The sequence below is a fragment of the Pelobates fuscus genome, chromosome 9, assembly GCF_036172605.1.
Source record: "Pelobates fuscus isolate aPelFus1 chromosome 9, aPelFus1.pri, whole genome shotgun sequence".
In the NCBI taxonomy this organism is placed as follows: domain Eukaryota; kingdom Metazoa; phylum Chordata; class Amphibia; order Anura; family Pelobatidae; genus Pelobates; species Pelobates fuscus.
In genome coordinates, this window is record NC_086325.1 from 113,336,519 (window position 1) to 113,355,498 (window position 18,980).

Below are 18,980 nucleotides of genomic sequence, written 5' to 3' on the forward strand. Positions count from 1 at the left end.
GATTTTACCATCCCAAGCGAGGTCTAAAGAATCCTAGGTGGGGAATATACCACTAGCACCCTATTCATCGAGCAGTAAGCCTGCTCAGAGAAACGTGAGTACATCTCCTCTACAGAAAATTATCTTTAAAATAATTTGATACAGTGAGCACTATATTTGCTATTTTTCTACTTTCTCGGTCTGAAATTGTTAACATTGAAAAATTTGGAAAAATTATCTGCCACGCATATCCTAGGAGTGGGGATCATTCCACTTCACGCTATACACACCAGAGCTGGACATAGCTCTGGTAAATGTGAGTAGAATAAAACCCATACAGCACTATACACATGCCTCATTATATACTGTACCATTGGAGTCTCTCTTCTTATGTCTTGCATGTACTTCTGGAACTACAAGAACGACTAATTTTATCCAGCTTGGCTGTTCTTTTTAAGACTTTTATATTATATATTTTTACTTTTTTTATTTGCATTTTATATGTTTTATTGGGTATTTTATCTTTGCTAAATATTTTGGAATACTCGAATTTTTATAAGGCACAACCTTACTCATTAACAAGAACAGACTGCATATTTGAAATTCATTGTTTGTTATATAAGGAGTGTTGGTCCAGATTGCTGTAACAGTTTGGAAAAAATCTTACTTGGTGAAACATGTTAGTGTTGTATTTTTATTCATTTTGGTTTTAGTCACTTATGTAAAATTAGTTTATTTATTCAAAATACTCTGGACTCTCCTGCTGTTTTATATCCTCACTTTCTCAAACTCATTTTCCTTGGTGGGTAATATACCGCCTAATATGTATGGACTGAGTAAACACCATTTAGCTCTACCTCTGTGAGTATGTTTTAATTTATTTGCACTACATAGTACTATACCTTGTACACTACCTTTTATTTCTATTTTATTGCATACTAAACATATTAATTGGAACTGCGCTCACCAGTAATTTCAGAGTGAGGATCATACCACTCAACACTACACCTTATGAGCCACCACATCGCTCCATAATATATGAGTGTATTTATACCCGATTATATTTTATCCATATTATTCAGATATACTACACTATAATTGTAGCGGAGGGCAGGTATTAAAGACCACAATCTCCGCTGGTTCCACGAGTACATCCACAGTCAGCGCTGAAGGGTAAGACAAATCCCCAAATCCTCCCAATAACCGGACGAAACACAGTCTGGGAGTCAACTAACTCGTTTTATTCACAGCTGGCATATTTATACAGTTCCCCATGCAAGGGGTTTCCAGACAGTAAATCCAGGGGATTTCTCCCATCATACATTGTAACTTTCCCAACAGGCTGTGCTGCACGAGAAGGATACACCCACTAAAATGGACGATTAAGTGGATTATCCCCTTGTGCAGCAGAACTGACAATCTATATTAAAATACGGTTTTCACATTTTATTCGGTAGATTTAAATGACCGAACGTTCGGCAGGTAGCTGGGGTCTGAGCGCACCTTTCGTGAGAATACCGCTCAGATCCCGGCGGAATTGACCGAACGCCGCACAAATATAACTTTACATAGAAGTTCCCCTCAATCTGTCGAACATATCCAGGGGAACGATTCTACCGAAAAACCGGGCTCCCGAATGGCTTGGAAGTGCAGCGGTGCTCGCATCATCGAGTAGCCGTTTTTGGTTCCAGGCACTCGACGACCAAGCACCGCTGCCAAATAGACGAATCCAAGATGGCCGACCGCCGCATGGTCGGTAGTCGAACGACGGCCACCCAGAATAGTCTATAATTACCGATTGCAACATTGTTGCAATCGGTTAACAATTGCCACACGACCCTAAGTGTGTGGTCTATCAGGGGAGCCCTTATTCGTTCGGCGAACGGCTTAAGTCACCGCTGTTCGTCGAACGAAGTCTTTGTATGCTGGTAGCTTACGGCTGCCAGCATGCGAATCGCCCTAACATAACACATACACAGCAAATATACATGGCACATAATACAGCCTCCAGACAACCTTCCCAGATTATAGTTCCACAGTGGCTAGGTTTGCCACAATGCTCCCCCAAAATCAAGCCGGCATACACAGTCTGATCCCAACGGATCGGCTTGGGGAGGTCCGGGAAAATACTCACAGATCACTTTTCAAGTTCAGTTTGTCTAGATAACCCGTCGGCGTTACCGTTTTGCTTCCCTGGGCGATAGTGTATCGTAAAGTCAAAGGGCTGCAGCGCCAAACTCCAGCGCAGCAGCCGGCCGTTGTCTCCTGCTACACGGTTAAGCCACACCAACGGGTTGTGATCTGTGAGTAGGGAGAAAGGTTGTCCGTACAAATAGGGCTGTAATTTCTTAAGGGCCCACACCACGGCCAGGCACTCCTTCTCAATGGCGGCGTAGCTTACTTCGCGTGGTAATAGCTTTCGGCTCAAGTATGCTACGGGGTGTTCTCCGCCATCAGGTCCAACTTGGCTCAGCACTGCCCCCAATCCAAACATTGAAGCGTCTGTGTGGACAAGAAATCGTTTAGTTGGATCAGGAGCATTCAGTACTGGAGCATTGATTAGTGCCGTTTTTAGTTGTTGGAAGGCCTGGTCACACTCTGGGGCCCAGATAACCTGTCGAGGAAGATTTTTACGGGTCAAGTCAGTCAGGGGTTTGGCCAGGGCGCTATAATTGGGTACAAACTTCCTATAGTACCCGGCGGTACCTAGAAATGCTAACACCTGGGTTTTCGTTCTAGGGGTTGGCCATTTAGCTACCGCTTCTACTTTAGCAGGTTCGGGTTTCTGTCGCCCGCTTCCCACCCTGTGGCCCAAGTACTGCACCTCTGCCATCCCTATATGGCATTTACTGGGTTTCAGCGTCAATCCTGCCTCTCCAATGCGATCGAGTATGGCCCCTATGTGTTGTAGATGTTCGGCCCAGGTCTGACTGAATATAGCTATATCGTCTAAATAGGCACAGGCGTATTCCTGGAATCCATCTAGTAGCCGATCTACCATCCGCTGGAAGGTTGCCGGAGCGTTTTTCATCCCGAATGGCATGACCCTAAATTGATACAAGCCAAACGGGGTGACAAACGCCGACTTAGGGATGGCATCCTCGGCTAGTGGAATCTGCCAGTATCCTTTGCATAGATCTATGGTAGTGAGATACTGACCCCGTGCCATCTTATCCAGCAGCTCGTCTATCCGGGGCATCGGGTAGGCATCAGACACCGTTTTGTCATTTAGCCTCCGGTAGTCGACACAGAAACGTGTCGTGCCGTCCTTTTTGGGTACCAACACTACCGGCGATGCCCAGGGGCTATCTGAATGCTCGATCACCCCTAGCTGTAACATTTCCGCTATTTCCTTTTCCATGTGAGCCCTGACGGCTTCAGGAACGCGGTACGGAGTCTGCCGCATGGGTAGCTGTCCTGGGGTTTCAACTCGGTGGGTGGCCAGCTGAGTGTACCCTGGTAAATTGGAGAAGGTAGCTCCTTTCGCTACGATCAACTCTTGTACCTGGGCACGCTCCTGTGGGCTTAGCCGCTCCCCCAGCTGAACCCCCTTGGAGGGCTCGGTCTGCTCCTCCGGTTCCAATAGGTCGGGTAGGGGTAAATTCTCCTGATCCTCCGAGGCTGAGGCGCATATCGCCGCCACGTCCTCTATCCTCTCATGGTAGGGTTTGAGCATGTTCACATGGAGCATGCGTCTCTTCCCTACCCCTGAGCAGGGGCCAATCACGTAGGTGGTGTCACACTTCTGTTCCACCACCTGGTATGGGCCTTGCCAGATGGCCTGCAGCTTGTCTGTGCGGACAGGTTTTAAAATCAAAACCTTCTGTCCCACCTGAAAGCTGCGGTCCCTGGCTCCCTTATCGTACCAACGGCGCTGGCGTTGCTGGGCCGCCTGAAGGTTGGTGCGCACCTCCTGAGTCAGCGCCTCCAGACGGTCCCTGAACTCCAGCACGTAGGATACGATAGGGGTTCCATCTGGGCTACTCTCTCCCTCCCAATGCTCTCTAATGAGATCTAATGGTCCCCGCACCCTCCTCCCGAATAACAATTCAAACGGGGAAAATCCGGTGGACTCTTGGGGTACCTCTCTATAGGCGAAAAGTAAATGGGGTAGAAAACGTTCCCAGTCTCGGTGTGCCTCCCCAAACGTACGGAGCATTTGCTTTAACGTACCATTAAATCTTTCGCATAAACCATTGGACTGGGGATGGTATGCGGAATTTATTATGGGCTTAATGCCACATATTTTCCATAGTTGCTGAGTGACCTCGGCGGTGAATTGGGTGCCCCTATCAGATATTATTTCTTGGGGAAACCCTACCCGGGAGAATATTTTCATCAATGCCTCGGCTACTGTCTCGGCATGGATATTTGAGATAGCTACGGCCTCGGGGTATCGGGTGGCATAGTCCACTACCGTCAAGATATACTTTTTACCGGAGGGACTGGGTTTGGATAGTGGCCCCACTATGTCTACGGCCACTCTACTGAACGGTTCGGAAATGATCGGGAGGGGACATAATTTCGCTTTGTGGCGGTCACCTCTTTTGCCTACTCGCTGACATATATCACAGGACGTGCAGTAGTGTCTCACATCTTTAGAAATCCCTGGCCAGAAAAATGCATGTGTCAATCTATATCGGGTGCGAGTCACCCCTAGATGTCCGGATAAGGGTATATCGTGCGCAATCTTAAGTAGCTCGGGCCGGTACTTTTGGGGAACCACTAACTGTTTGGTAGATACTGTGGCGGACCCCCCCACTCCTCGTTCTGCAATGCGATATAGTAGCCCTTTTTCCCACGTATACCGCTCCCCCTCTGTCCCCGCTTGGTCATTGCGTACCCTGTCCCTATACACCTGTAATGTGGGATCTGCTTTTACCTCGGCTTCAAACTTAGCTGGGGTATCCCAGGACATACGTATCGGGTGAGGGTCTTGGTCTCTTACCTGAGCCTCAGAGTGTGTAGGTGGAGCCGTGGTGCGGGCTTGTTGCCGGGTGGTGACTGGTTGTGCCTCTTGGTAGGGAGCTTGGGGAACAAAAGCAGAGGTCATCTGTCCTAGGTCATTCCCCAGTACCACATCCGCAGGTAGGTTTTGCATGAGACCTACTTCTACAACTCCCTCCCCCACACCCCAATTCAAATGTACTTTAGCAGTGGGCAAACGGTACACTGCTCCCCCTGCTACCCTCACGGCCACTGATCCCCCAGTGTGAGCGGTCCCGGAAACTAGGTGGGGTGCAATCAAAGTGAGGGTGGCTCCGGAATCGCGAAGCCCCTGTAACTCTTTCCCCTCCAGCGTTACCAGCTGCCGATGATGTTGTCTGTTGTCAGTAGCTCTGACCGACATCACCTCATGTAATACTCCTAGTGGTTCCTCCGGTTGTACACTCCACAGTTCTTGGGCCGCTGGTTCCCGCTGATAATAGTGGGCTGCAGCCCTTGGGGCTGGGTTTGGTCGGGCTTGGTTCCAGGTGGGTCTGCCCCGGTTTTGGGTGCATTCCCGGGCTATATGCCCCCACTGTTTGCAAGAGTGGCACTGGATATTGGCACGGCCGTTGTACCGGGAAGCCGGTGGTACATTCCCTGGGGCCGTGCGAAAAGGGGTTGTAGTGGGACTTGGGGTAATGGGAGTGCTGGGTGACCCCGTGGGTCGTGGGTAGCCCTTGGAGAGGGTTACCTGATGTCTCCTTGCGTCAAAATGCTGGTCGGCCAATTGTGCCGCCTCGGTTAGGGTGAGAGGTTTCCTGTCTCTTACCCATTCTTGGGTCATTGGAGCTAGTCCATCAAAAAATTGCTCCAGCAGTAGTAACTGCCGCAATCCTTCCATGGTCGTGGCTTGGCTCGCTTGTATCCACCCTTTGGATGCTTGGTCTAACTTGTGTGCCCACTCGGCATGTGAGTCTTTCTCTGGTTTCTTTAGGTCTCTAAATTTTCGCCGGTAGGCTTCTGGGGTGATGGCGTACCGGTCTAGTATCGCTCGTTTTACTTTCTCATAGTCCTTGCTGTCCTCGCTGGGTACAGCGCGGTATGCATCGGCTGCCCGCCCTGCTAGTCTGCTTGCCAGCAGGGGGACCCATGTGGGTCGTGCCAAGTCATGTAAATCACACAGCCTCTCAAAATCTTGTAAAAACCCATCGATTTCCTCCTTCTCCTCGCAAAATACTTTAAATGCTTGATAAGGAACTTTGGGTGGTACCTGGCTGTGTGATGACTCGGTCGTGGTCCCGGTCCGAGGGGTTGCATACTGTGGGCTGTGTGCCATCACGTACTCCTGCACATTCGCCATTACTAGGTTCATCATGTCCGCTGATATAGGCTGTGGTAAAAATGCCAGCCTGGTCCTCATTTCTCTCTCATAGAGCGTTTCTTCCATGACTACTGGGGGTGTAGCGCTGCGGGCTTGGTCTCCCTCCATTAGCTCGGCAATTAGTACAGCCTTAGGTTTGCTGCTGGCTACTTTACCCCTGGCTTCCAGTAGATCTTTTAGTGTCTGTTTCTTTAATTTAGAATAATCCGTCTCCATTCACTTCGGTAGTCGGTTCTTTCGTTGGGTTCTGCTTGCCATTCCCTTTTCCTCCTTCAGCAGTTACGATTTGCACGAATTGCGCTCTTTCGGCTGTAAGGTCGGATCCCGTCGCTTGCCACCAATTGTAGCGGAGGGCAGGTATTAAAGACCACAATCTCCGCTGGTTCCACGAGTACATCCACAGTCAGCGCTGAAGGGTAAGACAAATCCCCAAATCCTCCCAATAACCGGACGAAACACAGTCTGGGAGTCAACTAACTCGTTTTATTCACAGCTGGCATATTTATACAGTTCCCCATGCAAGGGGTTTCCAGACAGTAAATCCAGGGGATTTCTCCCATCATACATTGTAACTTTCCCAACAGGCTGTGCTGCACGAGAAGGATACACCCACTAAAATGGACGATTAAGTGGATTATCCCCTCGTGCAGCAGAACTGACAATCTATATTAAAATACGGTTTTCACATTTTATTCGGTAGATTTAAATGACCGAACGTTCGGCAGGTAGCTGGGGTCTGAGCGCACCTTTCGTGAGAATACCGCTCAGATCCCGGCGGAATTGACCGAACGCCGCACAAATATAACTTTACATAGAAGTTCCCCTCAATCTGTCGAACATATCCAGGGGAACGATTCTACCGAAAAACCGGGCTCCCGAATGGCTTGGAAGTGCAGCGGTGCTCGCATCATCGAGTAGCCGTTTTTGGTTCCAGGCACTCGACGACCAAGCACCGCTGCCAAATAGACGAATCCAAGATGGCCGACCGCCGCATGGTCGGTAGTCGAACGACGGCCACCCAGAATAGTCTATAATTACCGATTGCAACATTGTTGCAATCGGTTAACAATTGCCACACGACCCTAAGTGTGTGGTCTATCAGGGGAGCCCTTATTCGTTCGGCGAACGGCTTAAGTCACCGCTGTTCGTCGAACGAAGTCTTTGTATGCTGGTAGCTTACGGCTGCCAGCATGCGAATCGCCCTAACATAACACATACACAGCAAATATACATGGCACATAATACAGCCTCCAGACAACCTTCCCAGATTATAGTTCCACAGTGGCTAGGTTTGCCACAATAATTATCCATCTGTGCATTTTTATTCTATATATCCTGGGTTACTGACTGAGACAGAAAATTATTCAAAAGCGGGGATCATACTCCTGAGGCGTACAGAGGGTGAGCTCTTGATAGCTTTATATATTTGTAAGTTTATTTCTTTTTGTATTCTCTCCTTGTGTAAGAAATAGTACACTATATAATTCTCCTAGGTTTTGTTATATTATATATACTACTGGAAAATACTGTGAGGTGCTAACGAAGTTGTAGTTCCACCAGCAATATATGTAATTCAAGTTTCCTAACCTCTACTAAACGTATGTAGATCTGTGACTGTTGTATTCTACTACAAGTATTGTTTATTTTGCTGCAGAATTTTTCATTGCCTTTATTCACTGACCAGCAATAACTTAGATTTGATCAAGATTTGAGTATAGGCAATATATACTTTAATTTCCTACCTGTGTGACTGCTGGCTTTCCAGTCACCACATGAGCGGGACAATGATGTACACTATAATGTGAAACAGAAACATTTGAAGCCCATTGATCCAGGAAACCCTTTGGGGTGTAAATTCCACAATCCTTTAAACTTGTCATCTTCTCAAACTCCTCACAGATGCCATCACCATCATGAAAATAACACCTGCTTGGCTCATCTGGAATTACAAAATAATTATGTAGTTGACAGAATATTCCATGACTAGCAAAGCAATACAGTGCAATAGTAGTACAACAAGTAAAAAAATAAGGCACACCAATCAAATGACTCTTATTTAAATGTACGAGTTCTAATCGTATCCCATAAACCCCAGTTTATCCCCAGGACACTTTACACTCATCATAGGAGGATGAGAACATTTGTTCCTATAACATTATAGCATTCATGCCATGGCTGCTATAAGCATATACACATCAAATGGTTTCATCACATCAAAACATCATTGGCTAATGAACCAGGCTACGTAGAGAAAGACAGGTGCATGGTTGTTGATAGGTTGTCACTCACAAAGAACAACAGAGAAAAACAAACAATTTAAGTTATACATGCATGCACAATTTAAAAAATAAAATAAAGGCACAGGCAGCCTGGAAGGATAACATTTTTGATTACTAGAACTGAAAAGTTTTACATGAACTTTGAATGTTTGGCCTTAACACAGACACACAAGGTGACACACAGGTTAAACTGGCAATTAACCCCTTAACGCACTAAATGGGCTTTAAAGCTGTTGCAGCAGCATAGAAAACATAACGGCTTTGAGCCCTGGAGCCGCCAGAATACTCACCTACTCTGCAATCTGCTTCGAGAGGACTGCCTGACAGCGCAGGCAGCCCTCCCACAGCAAATCTGCAAAAGTAGACAACCTAAGGTATTGCAAGTGGGTTATGTCCAGTCTTTTTTAGTAGCCACTTAGTCACAAACAATGGTCAAAGTTAGCGTTTATATTAGTTTTTTTGCATTTTTCACAAAATCAAAATCAAAAATGAACACTAACTTTGGCCATTGCTTGAGACTAAGTGGCAACTAAAAAAGACCGAATATACCCTGAGTTCTCTACTTTTTCAAATGGTATGCCATTAGGGGGGTAATTGTCATTCCTGGTCTATTATATGGTCTCAAAGACAACATTACTAATCTGGCAAATTTCAGTGTGCATAAACTGAAAAATAAAACATCCATAAAACCTGTTCATGGGGGGTACTGTTGTACTCATCAGACAGCGCTGAATGCAAATATGTGTATTTCATTGCAGTAAAAGCGAACAATATTATGACATTCACAGTTAAATTGGCTTGCAAAAAAAAAAGAAAAATCTTAATTTCTCACGCTTTTTTAGATTTGTTTTCATAATAAATTGTTACATATATTGTGATCCTTGTCAGCAGGTAGCACGGTCCTCTTGGGCAAAAACATGTACAGTCTTTTAATGCAACTTAATTCCAGGCACTTTATTTGTAAGTCCACACAGGAGGCAGCAGCAAATGAAAACAAATATAACACAAATCCCGATAAACAAAAACCTAGCTCGTCTGAGCACTTACTAACTTCAGGTTCCCTATCTCTCAGGGGTTACACTAGAACAAAAGAATATTGGTTTCACCAACCTAGTGTCTTTGTCAGCTCTCAGCACTCCAGTGTTTAGTCAGCCTGCTGCTTCCAGCTCTTCAAGAGAGAAAACAAACATTCTCCCCTTATCTGCCCAGCAGGGAGGGGTTTATTCCCACTGCTGCAGCTGACTACCTGCAGCTGAGCAGTGGGTTGTAGACTGTCCAAAAACCCTGGCCTGGATCTATGTTTCCCAAGAAAACCGCTAAACTACGTAGTGGAGCACTGGCCCACCCTGCTCTCCAAATGCTCCACCCCAGGGGCCCATAACTAAATATTCATTTTGGTTATATATACACAGAAACACACACTCCCCCTGGGGTTAAAAATCATATGCCTCTCTGAACAATTCAGTCGAAATATAAACTCCCTCACAGACCACCCCATTCACCTTTTCACAATATGAATAACTGATGTGAAATGAAAGCCCTGTTTCTTCTGAACAAAATTATATATAATAAGTGTGGGTGCACTTAACGTGAACAAGGTAATTTTTGGTTGAACAGACATATAGTGCAAATTCCAGGTTTTGTTTTGATCAGAACATGTACAAATGACTTGTTCCTTATGGGGTTACTAAGGAAACTTTAGCCATACTTACCATAATTTTCTATTCCAAGATACATCCATGGCAGCTCTGCCCATTTGGCTGTGGGGACAGAAAATAAAAACTATAAATACCCCTCCTACCAGACCGGATCTCCAGTCTAGTTCCAAGCTCCTAAAAAAATAATAAATTATACATAAGGGAGGGATGCTTTGCTGCCATGGATATATCCAGGAAAAGAAAATTATGCTAAGTATGGCAAAATTGTCCTTATTCCTGGCTTATCCATGGCAGCATCACAATAGGGTAATACCCATGCTAAACATCTGATGGGAGGGAAATAAACCACAAATATTTGTAAAATCAGTCAAGGAAAGGCAAACTCTGTACTGTAGAGTTTATGGATATTTCCCAAATTGTAAAATCAGGCGCTTTTCACCAAGTATACAAATCGTGAGATATGTGAATAGAGAACAAAATATGTTAGAACTATCTGGCTATACCAGGGTTGTGTGAATAGTAGGGCCGTAGATGTTACAAGACCATAACCACCAGTTTTTAGAATGCCAAAGCACATTGATAACAGCAACTTACAATATCTAGGAATCCAACACGTGTCCACTCCTGGACAACACCATAGCCCTTAATTATACAGACGTGAAAGATAATCTGAACAAAAGAGCAGGAGAAATGAACCATGATAATCAGGCTACAAAATTAATCTCAGAATATTATTATTATTATCTTATTTATATGGCACCAGCAAATTCCTTTGAGCTGTACAATGGGTGGACTAACAGACACGTAATTGTAACCAGACAAATGTACACACAGGAACCGAGGGGTTGAGGGCCCTGCTCAATGAGCTTACATGCTAGAGGGGGCATAGTGACACAAAGGGTATAAGTAGGGGTAATGAAATAGGGAACTGGGTTGTTTTTTGTCAGTTGCAGAAGATGAGTCATGGGGTGGGTGGGGGCGGAATGAAAATCTGCTAACAGTTTAAACGATATGCTTTCCTGAAGAAGTGTGTTTTCAAAGTTTTTTGAAGGAAAATCACTCACTGTAAGAAAAAAGTTGATTACTAGGAAAACCCCTCCACCCAGTCAAAGACAACTGCAGAAGGTACCCAAAAGTGTGTCTAATAGAACAGGAAATCAGTTTTCTAACCCCAAAAAATATTGGCAACATTGAAATTGCAAACGGTGTGGTAAATTCAATAGGGGTAGCAAATATAAAATGGTGGAAGAGCTGTGGCCCAGACCAACAGTGAGTGAAGAGGCCAGGTTAAACGGCAATAGGTTCAAGCCTGAGATCACCTATAGCAGCAGTGAAGCTGTTAATTCTCCATGTTTCTCAGAGATCAGAGACTGTAACATAACGTCCCTTAAAACAATATGACTGTTTGGATTACAACTGACTGGATGCTACAGGAAAACAGAAATATACAGCAACATCGCAGGAATATAGTATTGTAAGAGGTAGAAGACGATATAGATAGCAACAATTTAAAATAAAGAGAAAATCATTAAAACATTGGTAAAGTGTAATTGTGAGACACATCTCATTATTACACTAACCTCAAGGCACCCAAGTATTGCAAATATCATGATACTTTTTATACTTAGACTACCAAAACATTATGAATTAAGACAAGATATGGTTGCCAGAAAGTATCAGCAAAATGTGGTTAAAAACAGAAATAAAGTAAGTTGACCAAAACGTGATGAAAATAGGTAATTCAATAATAAGTACATAAACCGAAACACTGTCTGATCAGATACTGTACCTATCCAAAACTGAATATGAAAACTTCTCCGGATATTATATATGCAATATGGTAACGTTGGATCTCCTACACCTGGAATACAGACATTTGTATTATATGTGCCATGATATAGGATAACCAGGCAGGATAATGCCATTACTAAATTACAAAACAATATGACAAAACTTAAACCAGGCAGTTCTGGAAAATATCATGTTGCTTTAAATATCACCTTACTATTAATAGCAGATCCTGTGCAGGCATATGATGAATAGTGATGTCGCTAACCCGAAATTTTCAGTTCGCGAACGGCGAACGGGAACTTCCGCAAACATTCGCGAACCGGCTAACCGTGCAAACCGCCATTCACTTCACTGGGCAGGCGAATTTTAAAACCCACAGGGACTGTTTCTGTCCACAAAAGTGATGGAAAAGTTGTTTCAAGGGGACTAACACCTGGACTGTGGCATGCCGGAGGGGGATCCATGGCAAAACTCCCATGGAAAATTACACAGTTGATGCAGAGTCTGCTTTTAATCCATAAAGGGCAGAAATCACCTAACATTCCTAAATCACAATGGATATGGACCTGATATATTGACACCTTGACATATGGATTGACACCTGTCCTCAGAGACCCTGATACACACTGACACAGAGCAGAATAGGGACTGTTCCCCTGACATAGGGTCACTTGGCAGGTATGGATTGACACCGGTCCTCAAAACCCCTGATACACACTGACACAGAGCAGAATAGAGACTGTTCCCCATCCTCAGAGACCATGATACACACTGACAAAGAGCAGAATAGAGACCGGGGGTCTAGTAGCGTGGACACCCAGCACAGGTTGTTCTCCTTCAGCCTTTTTATACGAGGGTCCCTCAACAGGCACGACAGCATGAAAGACCCCATTTGCACAAGGTTGGATGCCGAGCTACTCATTTCCCATTCCTCCTCCTCACTGATGTCAATGAAGGTATGTTCTTCCCCCCAGCCAGAATAGAGACTGTTCCCCGTCCTCAGAGACCATGATACACACTGACAAAGAGCGGAATAGAGACTGTTCCCCCTACATAGGGTCACTTGGCAGGTATGGATTGACACCTATCCTAAGGATCCCTGAAAAACACTGACACAGAGCAGAATAGAGACTGTTCCCCCTACATAGGGTCACTTGGCAGATTTGGATTGACACCTATCCTAAGGATCCCTGAAACACACTGACACAGAGCAGAATAGGGACTGTTCCCCCTACATAGGGTCACTTGGCATATATGGATTGACACCTGTCCTCAGGAACCCTGATACACACTGGGGGGGACCTACTGTCCTCCCCCACCCCTGCGCGGTGGGTTGGGGCCATAAATCACAATGGGGGAACCTACTGTCCTCCCCCCCCGGCCCCCACCCCTGCGCGGTGGGTGGGGGCCATAAATCACAATGGGGACCTACTGTCCTCCCCCCAGACCCCCACCCCTGCGCGGTGGGTGGGGGCATAAATCACAATGGGGGGACCTACTGATAGGAGTGGTGTACTAGTATTATCGGTTTAATACCTTCCGCATCTCCTATCAGTGGACGTGTATATGGCAGCCATTTTAGGAACAGCACACCTGGGACCCGAGCAAGGTCACCTCGTTCAAGCTGCTCTGGTTCCTTGATGAGCCAGCTGCCCGTGAGTTAACATGTCCCGGGGAGAAGCACTCTGTCCTGTAAAGCCTCACCAAAAAAAAATTAAAATAAATAACAGCACTTGGAGTGGGTTGAGAACTAGAGTTTTCCCCCATCTCACACTAGTGGTACCATGGCCACGAGCAGAACCATAGAGTTGGACAGAACAAGGGCCATGGATAATATTAGAGAGACAACCAATCATGGGCAGAACCAGAGACTCTACAAACAATGTTGCAAGCATGGATTGTTGTAGACATGGTGTGCAGAAATGAAGTCATGTACATTCCAGGACTGATGGTTAACTCAATGGACACTTGATATTAGGGATCTGGTTTAACGACCGATGTACAGGCTCAGTAACCTTGGGGACCTAGAATGTTGGTTGGCATCAGAACTGATGTAGTTGAAGCACCAAATAAGATGGGACCTGGGACCTGAGACCAGAAAATGCCCTACTCTTCATCTCGATTGACCCATTCCCAAAAGCACATGCCGACCTAACATATCATATTTTGATTGCTGCCAACTTATTAATAGCCAGAGGGTGGAAACAACAACAGCCACCGGAGAGATCTAGCCTTCTCCAACAGATCTCCCTAAACCTAGCATATGAAACAATAACCTGCCAGCGGCTACAACCCCCACACTACATAGTGGAAGCCAGGAACATATGGGAGGCATATCTGAGGAAGGAGGAGGAGGGGGTCATGTTAGAACAATAACATATCACATATATATATATATATATATATATATATATACACGAAGGATGAATAGTACCACTCGTAAGACCTAACTGCTCTGACGCAGAGAGACAACGACTCCAAACACCATGGTACAACAGCCAACATTGAGGTATACCAAGCTGAGGTTAAACAATCTACAGGGCATAACGGAACAAACACCCACATTGTACATAGTTAAGTAGTTAGATAAGGGAATAGACCCGGTGACCGCACACAGCGTGCTAACTAAGAAGGAGACAAAGGGAGATGAGGGGCTTCCGACGTCTATTTCCCCAGTTCTTCTTCCCCTACCGTAGCCTGTCCCCAGGTTTCCCCCTTCCCATACCCCGGACCAAACCCAGGTTTAGGAGAGAAAGACAACCCTGACATGGTACTAGACCGAAGGCACAAGGGCAGCGGAAAAACTCCCACGAGAATGAATAACCAGTTTGCTCTTGAATGTATAAGATGTGAATAACATCGATGTACCTTAACCGCTTACCCTCCCTTTTTTTCCTTTCTGTATCCCGAACAAGTTCTCTGATAAAATAAAAATTGTCAGATTCAAGTTCTTGTGACCCACAGTTCAAATTAACATTCAAATGACAATTCATGACAGATCACACAAGTGAATTGCCCTGCAAACGTCGTCTCAGAATTTTTAGGTTATCTAAGAAGAAATAGAAATGCAAAAGCAGAATAGAGACTGTTCCCCGTCCTCAGAGACCATGAAACACACTGACACAGAGCAGAATAGGGACTGTCCCCCCTACATAGGGTCACAATGTGCCTTTTTTTTGGTTTGGTTTTTGAAGCCACAGTGCAGCACCAGTGGGCCTAAAAATTAGGCATGTACACATGCCTGAAAAATTTGGTATTGTTGCAGCCGCTGCTGTAGCAGCGGCCAGAAAAATTGATGTTTGTTTCACAGGCAGAAAGTGCCCTAAAACATTGCGGCTTGAACCCTAGTTGGTGGCGGATAAGTCACGCAAGTCAACCGGCATTCAGAGCTAAAATACAGCAGCGTATGGACCATTTTTAGCCCAAGGCAGGTCATCTCATCAGGCCTTTTTTAATCGAATGTATCGCCCAGTGTCAGTCCCTTCGGGATCCATCCCTCATTCATCTTAATAAAGGTGAGGTAATCTAGACTTTTTTGACCTAGGCGACTTCTCTTCTCAGTAACAATACCTCCTGCTGCACTGAAGGTCCTTTCTGACAGGACACTTGAAGCGGGGCAGGCCAGAAGTTCTATCGCAAATTGGGATAGCTCAGGCCACATGTCAAGCCTGCACACCCAGTAGTCAAGGGGTTCATCGCTCCTCAGAGTGTCGATATCTGCAGTTAAGGCGAGGTAGTCTGCTACCTGTCGGTCGAGTCACTCTCTGAGGGTGGATCCCGAAAGGCTGTGGCGATGCGTAGGACTTAAAAAGCTCCGCATGGGGGGCGGGGCCGGACCGCCGAGCAGGACGGTCGCATGTCAGACCAGCTCCTGAAACAATAAGAAAAACAAGCATGAAACTGGATTTTTGGCACAAAAAAACGACCGGCAGCGGCAACCCCAAACGGGTGGAGAGTACCAGACCCAGGGTGAGGCTGGCCAGAAAGGCTCCAGTCCCCTGGGGAGTGAACCCTCACTGGCGCAATCGAGGCCTTCTCCGGCGGTGAGTGGAGCAGACGGCCGCTGCTCCACTATCCCGCCCATCGGTACCCAACTAAGGGCCAGACCCTGGAGGCAAAGGCCCCGTTCCCCCCCCCCTCTGGACCGGGGGGGTGATCCCGGTCCTCACCCTTGAGCCCCAACCAGCCAGGACGCCGCTTCAGGGCCACCCTGATCCGACACAGCATTCAAGATGGCGGAGACCATAGGTGATGGCGCAGAACCTGTAACCACCACAAGGTACCCGCCAAAACCCGCAACGAGGCGCTGAAGAGGCGACCCACATCAGCCCCCCCTTCAAAGCACCCACCTTCAAGCTGGCCCAGCAAGATGAGATGGGACCTTAAAAGAGGACTCCAGCCTGACGGCTTCTCACATGCCCCCTACAACATGGCGACCCTGAGGCCTATACTGGGCACGGCTGCACGCACCGTCCACTGGCAACAACGCAGAGAGGGGCACCTCACTCTCACGAGGTGGTTAAGCAGCGGAACTCCCTCACAGCATCATTCGTAGCAGGTCTGTACTGCTTAGTCTCCGGAACCATAAGACTGGGACTGACCCCACGACAGCCTTCCTGGGCCTTGAGCCCCAGAGGTCACTCCTCAAACCGTAACCCAGCACCTGGACTGACCACACTCACCAGGAATTCCGTTACCGGACACTTATGGAACCGGAACCGTGGGCACAGATGGTTGGCTCATATGGAGCCCAGGGCTGGCAGCGTGGCATCCGCCAGACCCACCCTTATAACGGGACACAGCTACATCTCCACTCAAGGTGGAGGGAGGAAAATCACAAGCCCAGGAGACCTGACAACTCACCGATGGGGAGCAGTTGGACTTTCCTAACAATACCCAGGGAGGTCTTTTAACCTGCCTCTCAGATTGAACTCAGATAAGCACCATGTTGTCATGAATATGTTATATGACTGAATTCCCTTTGTCATTTCCTCCTGCAGCCCTAACATGTCATGCAGCACTATCACTTAGAAGCAAACACAGTAGGGGGATCTAGCATACCTAGCAAGTGATGCAGCATGCTATCCACATGACCTGTAGGGCAGTCACGACAGATTTATACCTGTCCATTTAATATAAAAAATGGGGCAATACTATAAGCTATGGAATCCCACCACTGTAAACGTTCACCTTTGTGACCTTACCGCTACACACACCTAGGTTCATACCTATACTGCAACCGACTAAGCATCTTCCCACGTTACAGCATACTACACTGCACACCAAGGGGTCATCCTGAGTGCTGACATAGATTCTCACCTGGCTGCCACTGGGTACACACGGGGTGGTTACCTTAAGCATATCTTAAGCATTTTCTTTTTTTTTAAAGCATATTAAGCGTAGAAGCACAATCTTTTCTTTTGACCCTGCTTTTCTGTTTCAAGCCTATGTACTTATCAAGCACTAAAAGCTCATTTACTCTAAAGTATATCGACAAGTATTTTCACTATGAGCAACAGTGTGCTCAATCTATGATCATCGAAGTTAACTGCATAATTGACTTCCACCTCTCCCCCTGTTAGATTCCTGTTGTGCTGTGACATCACCCTTATACGCTGTGTAAAGCATACTTTTTAATTTATTTTGCAAATGCTGCATCCTTTCCGACTTGTTGCAATTCGGTAACATTTCCGCCACTTTCTGCTTATACCGGGGGTCTAGTAGCGTGGACACCCAGTACAGGTCGTTCTCCTCCAGCCTTTTTATACAAGGGTCCCTCAACAGGCACGACAGCATGAAAAACCCCATTTGCACAAGGTTGGATGCCGAGCTACTCATTTCCCGTTCCTCCTCCTCACTGATGTCAATGAAGGTATGTTCTTCCCCCCAGCCACGTACAACACCACGGGTACCAGATAGGTGACAACGAGCACCCTGGGATGCCTGTTGTGGTTGGTCTTCCTCCTCCTCCTCAAAGCCACATTCCTCCTCTGACTCCTCTTCCTCACAATCCTCTTCCAGCGTTGCCGCAGGTCCAGCAAGCGATGCTGATAAGGCTGTTTCTGGTGGTGATGGTGACCACAACTCTTCCTCTTCCTCTTCACGCTGATCTACGGCCTGATTCAGTACTCTTCGCAGGGCACGCTCCAGGAAGAAAACAAATGGTATGATGTCGCTGATGGTTCCTTCGGTGCGACTGACTAGGTTTGTCACCTCCTCAAAAGGACGCATGAGCCTACAGGCATTGCGCATGAGCGTCCAGTAACGTGGCAAAAAAATTCCCAGCTCCCCAGAGGCTGTCCTAGCACCCCGGTCATACAAATATTCATTAACAGCTTTTTCTTGTTGGAGCAGGCGGTCGAACATTAGGAGTGTTGAATTCCAACGTGTCGGGCTGTCGCAAATCAAGCGCCTCACTGGCATGTTGTTTCGCCGCTGGATATCGGCAAAGTGAGCCATGGCCGTGTAGGAACACCTGAAATGGCCACACACCTTCCTGGCCTGCTTCAGGACGTCCTGTAAGCCTGTGTACTTATGCACAAAGCGTTGTACGATCAGATTACACACATGTGCCATGCACGGCACATGTGTCAACTTGCCCAACTAAAAGCTGTTGGGCTAATATGGTATGGTAAAAGCTGTCGGGCTAATAGTTTAGACAAGCCAGCTGTCAGACGCTGGGCAAGGGGGTGACTTTGTGACATTGGCTTCTTACGCTCAAACATGTCCTTGACAGACACATGACTCTGGGCAGATGAGCGGGAACTGCTCAAGGCGGGAGACGTGTAAAAGCACACTACAGAGACACCAGATATGAGTGGCAATGTGCACTGGAACAGTTCTGCAGAGCACATACTGTAGGCCTGACACACCCGCTTGAAGACAAGTAACTGCTATTCAATCTATAACAGTGAAAAAAAATGTTGGGGTTTAAATGCACGCTATAGAGACACCAGATATGAG

At 46.5% G+C, this 18,980-nt stretch overlaps 1 protein-coding gene across 1 annotated transcript in view; it reads right to left on the reverse strand.

Moving 5' to 3' along the window:
* Positions 1 to 18,980, reverse strand: part of PAPPA (pappalysin 1) — a 2,329,021-nt gene that overhangs the window by 1,200,053 nt on the left and 1,109,988 nt on the right. The window contains exon 10 of the mRNA XM_063432310.1: positions 8,032 to 8,228. Within this exon, the coding sequence (XP_063288380.1) occupies positions 8,032 to 8,228 (197 nt within the window). The remainder of the gene's footprint in view (positions 1 to 8,031; positions 8,229 to 18,980) is intronic.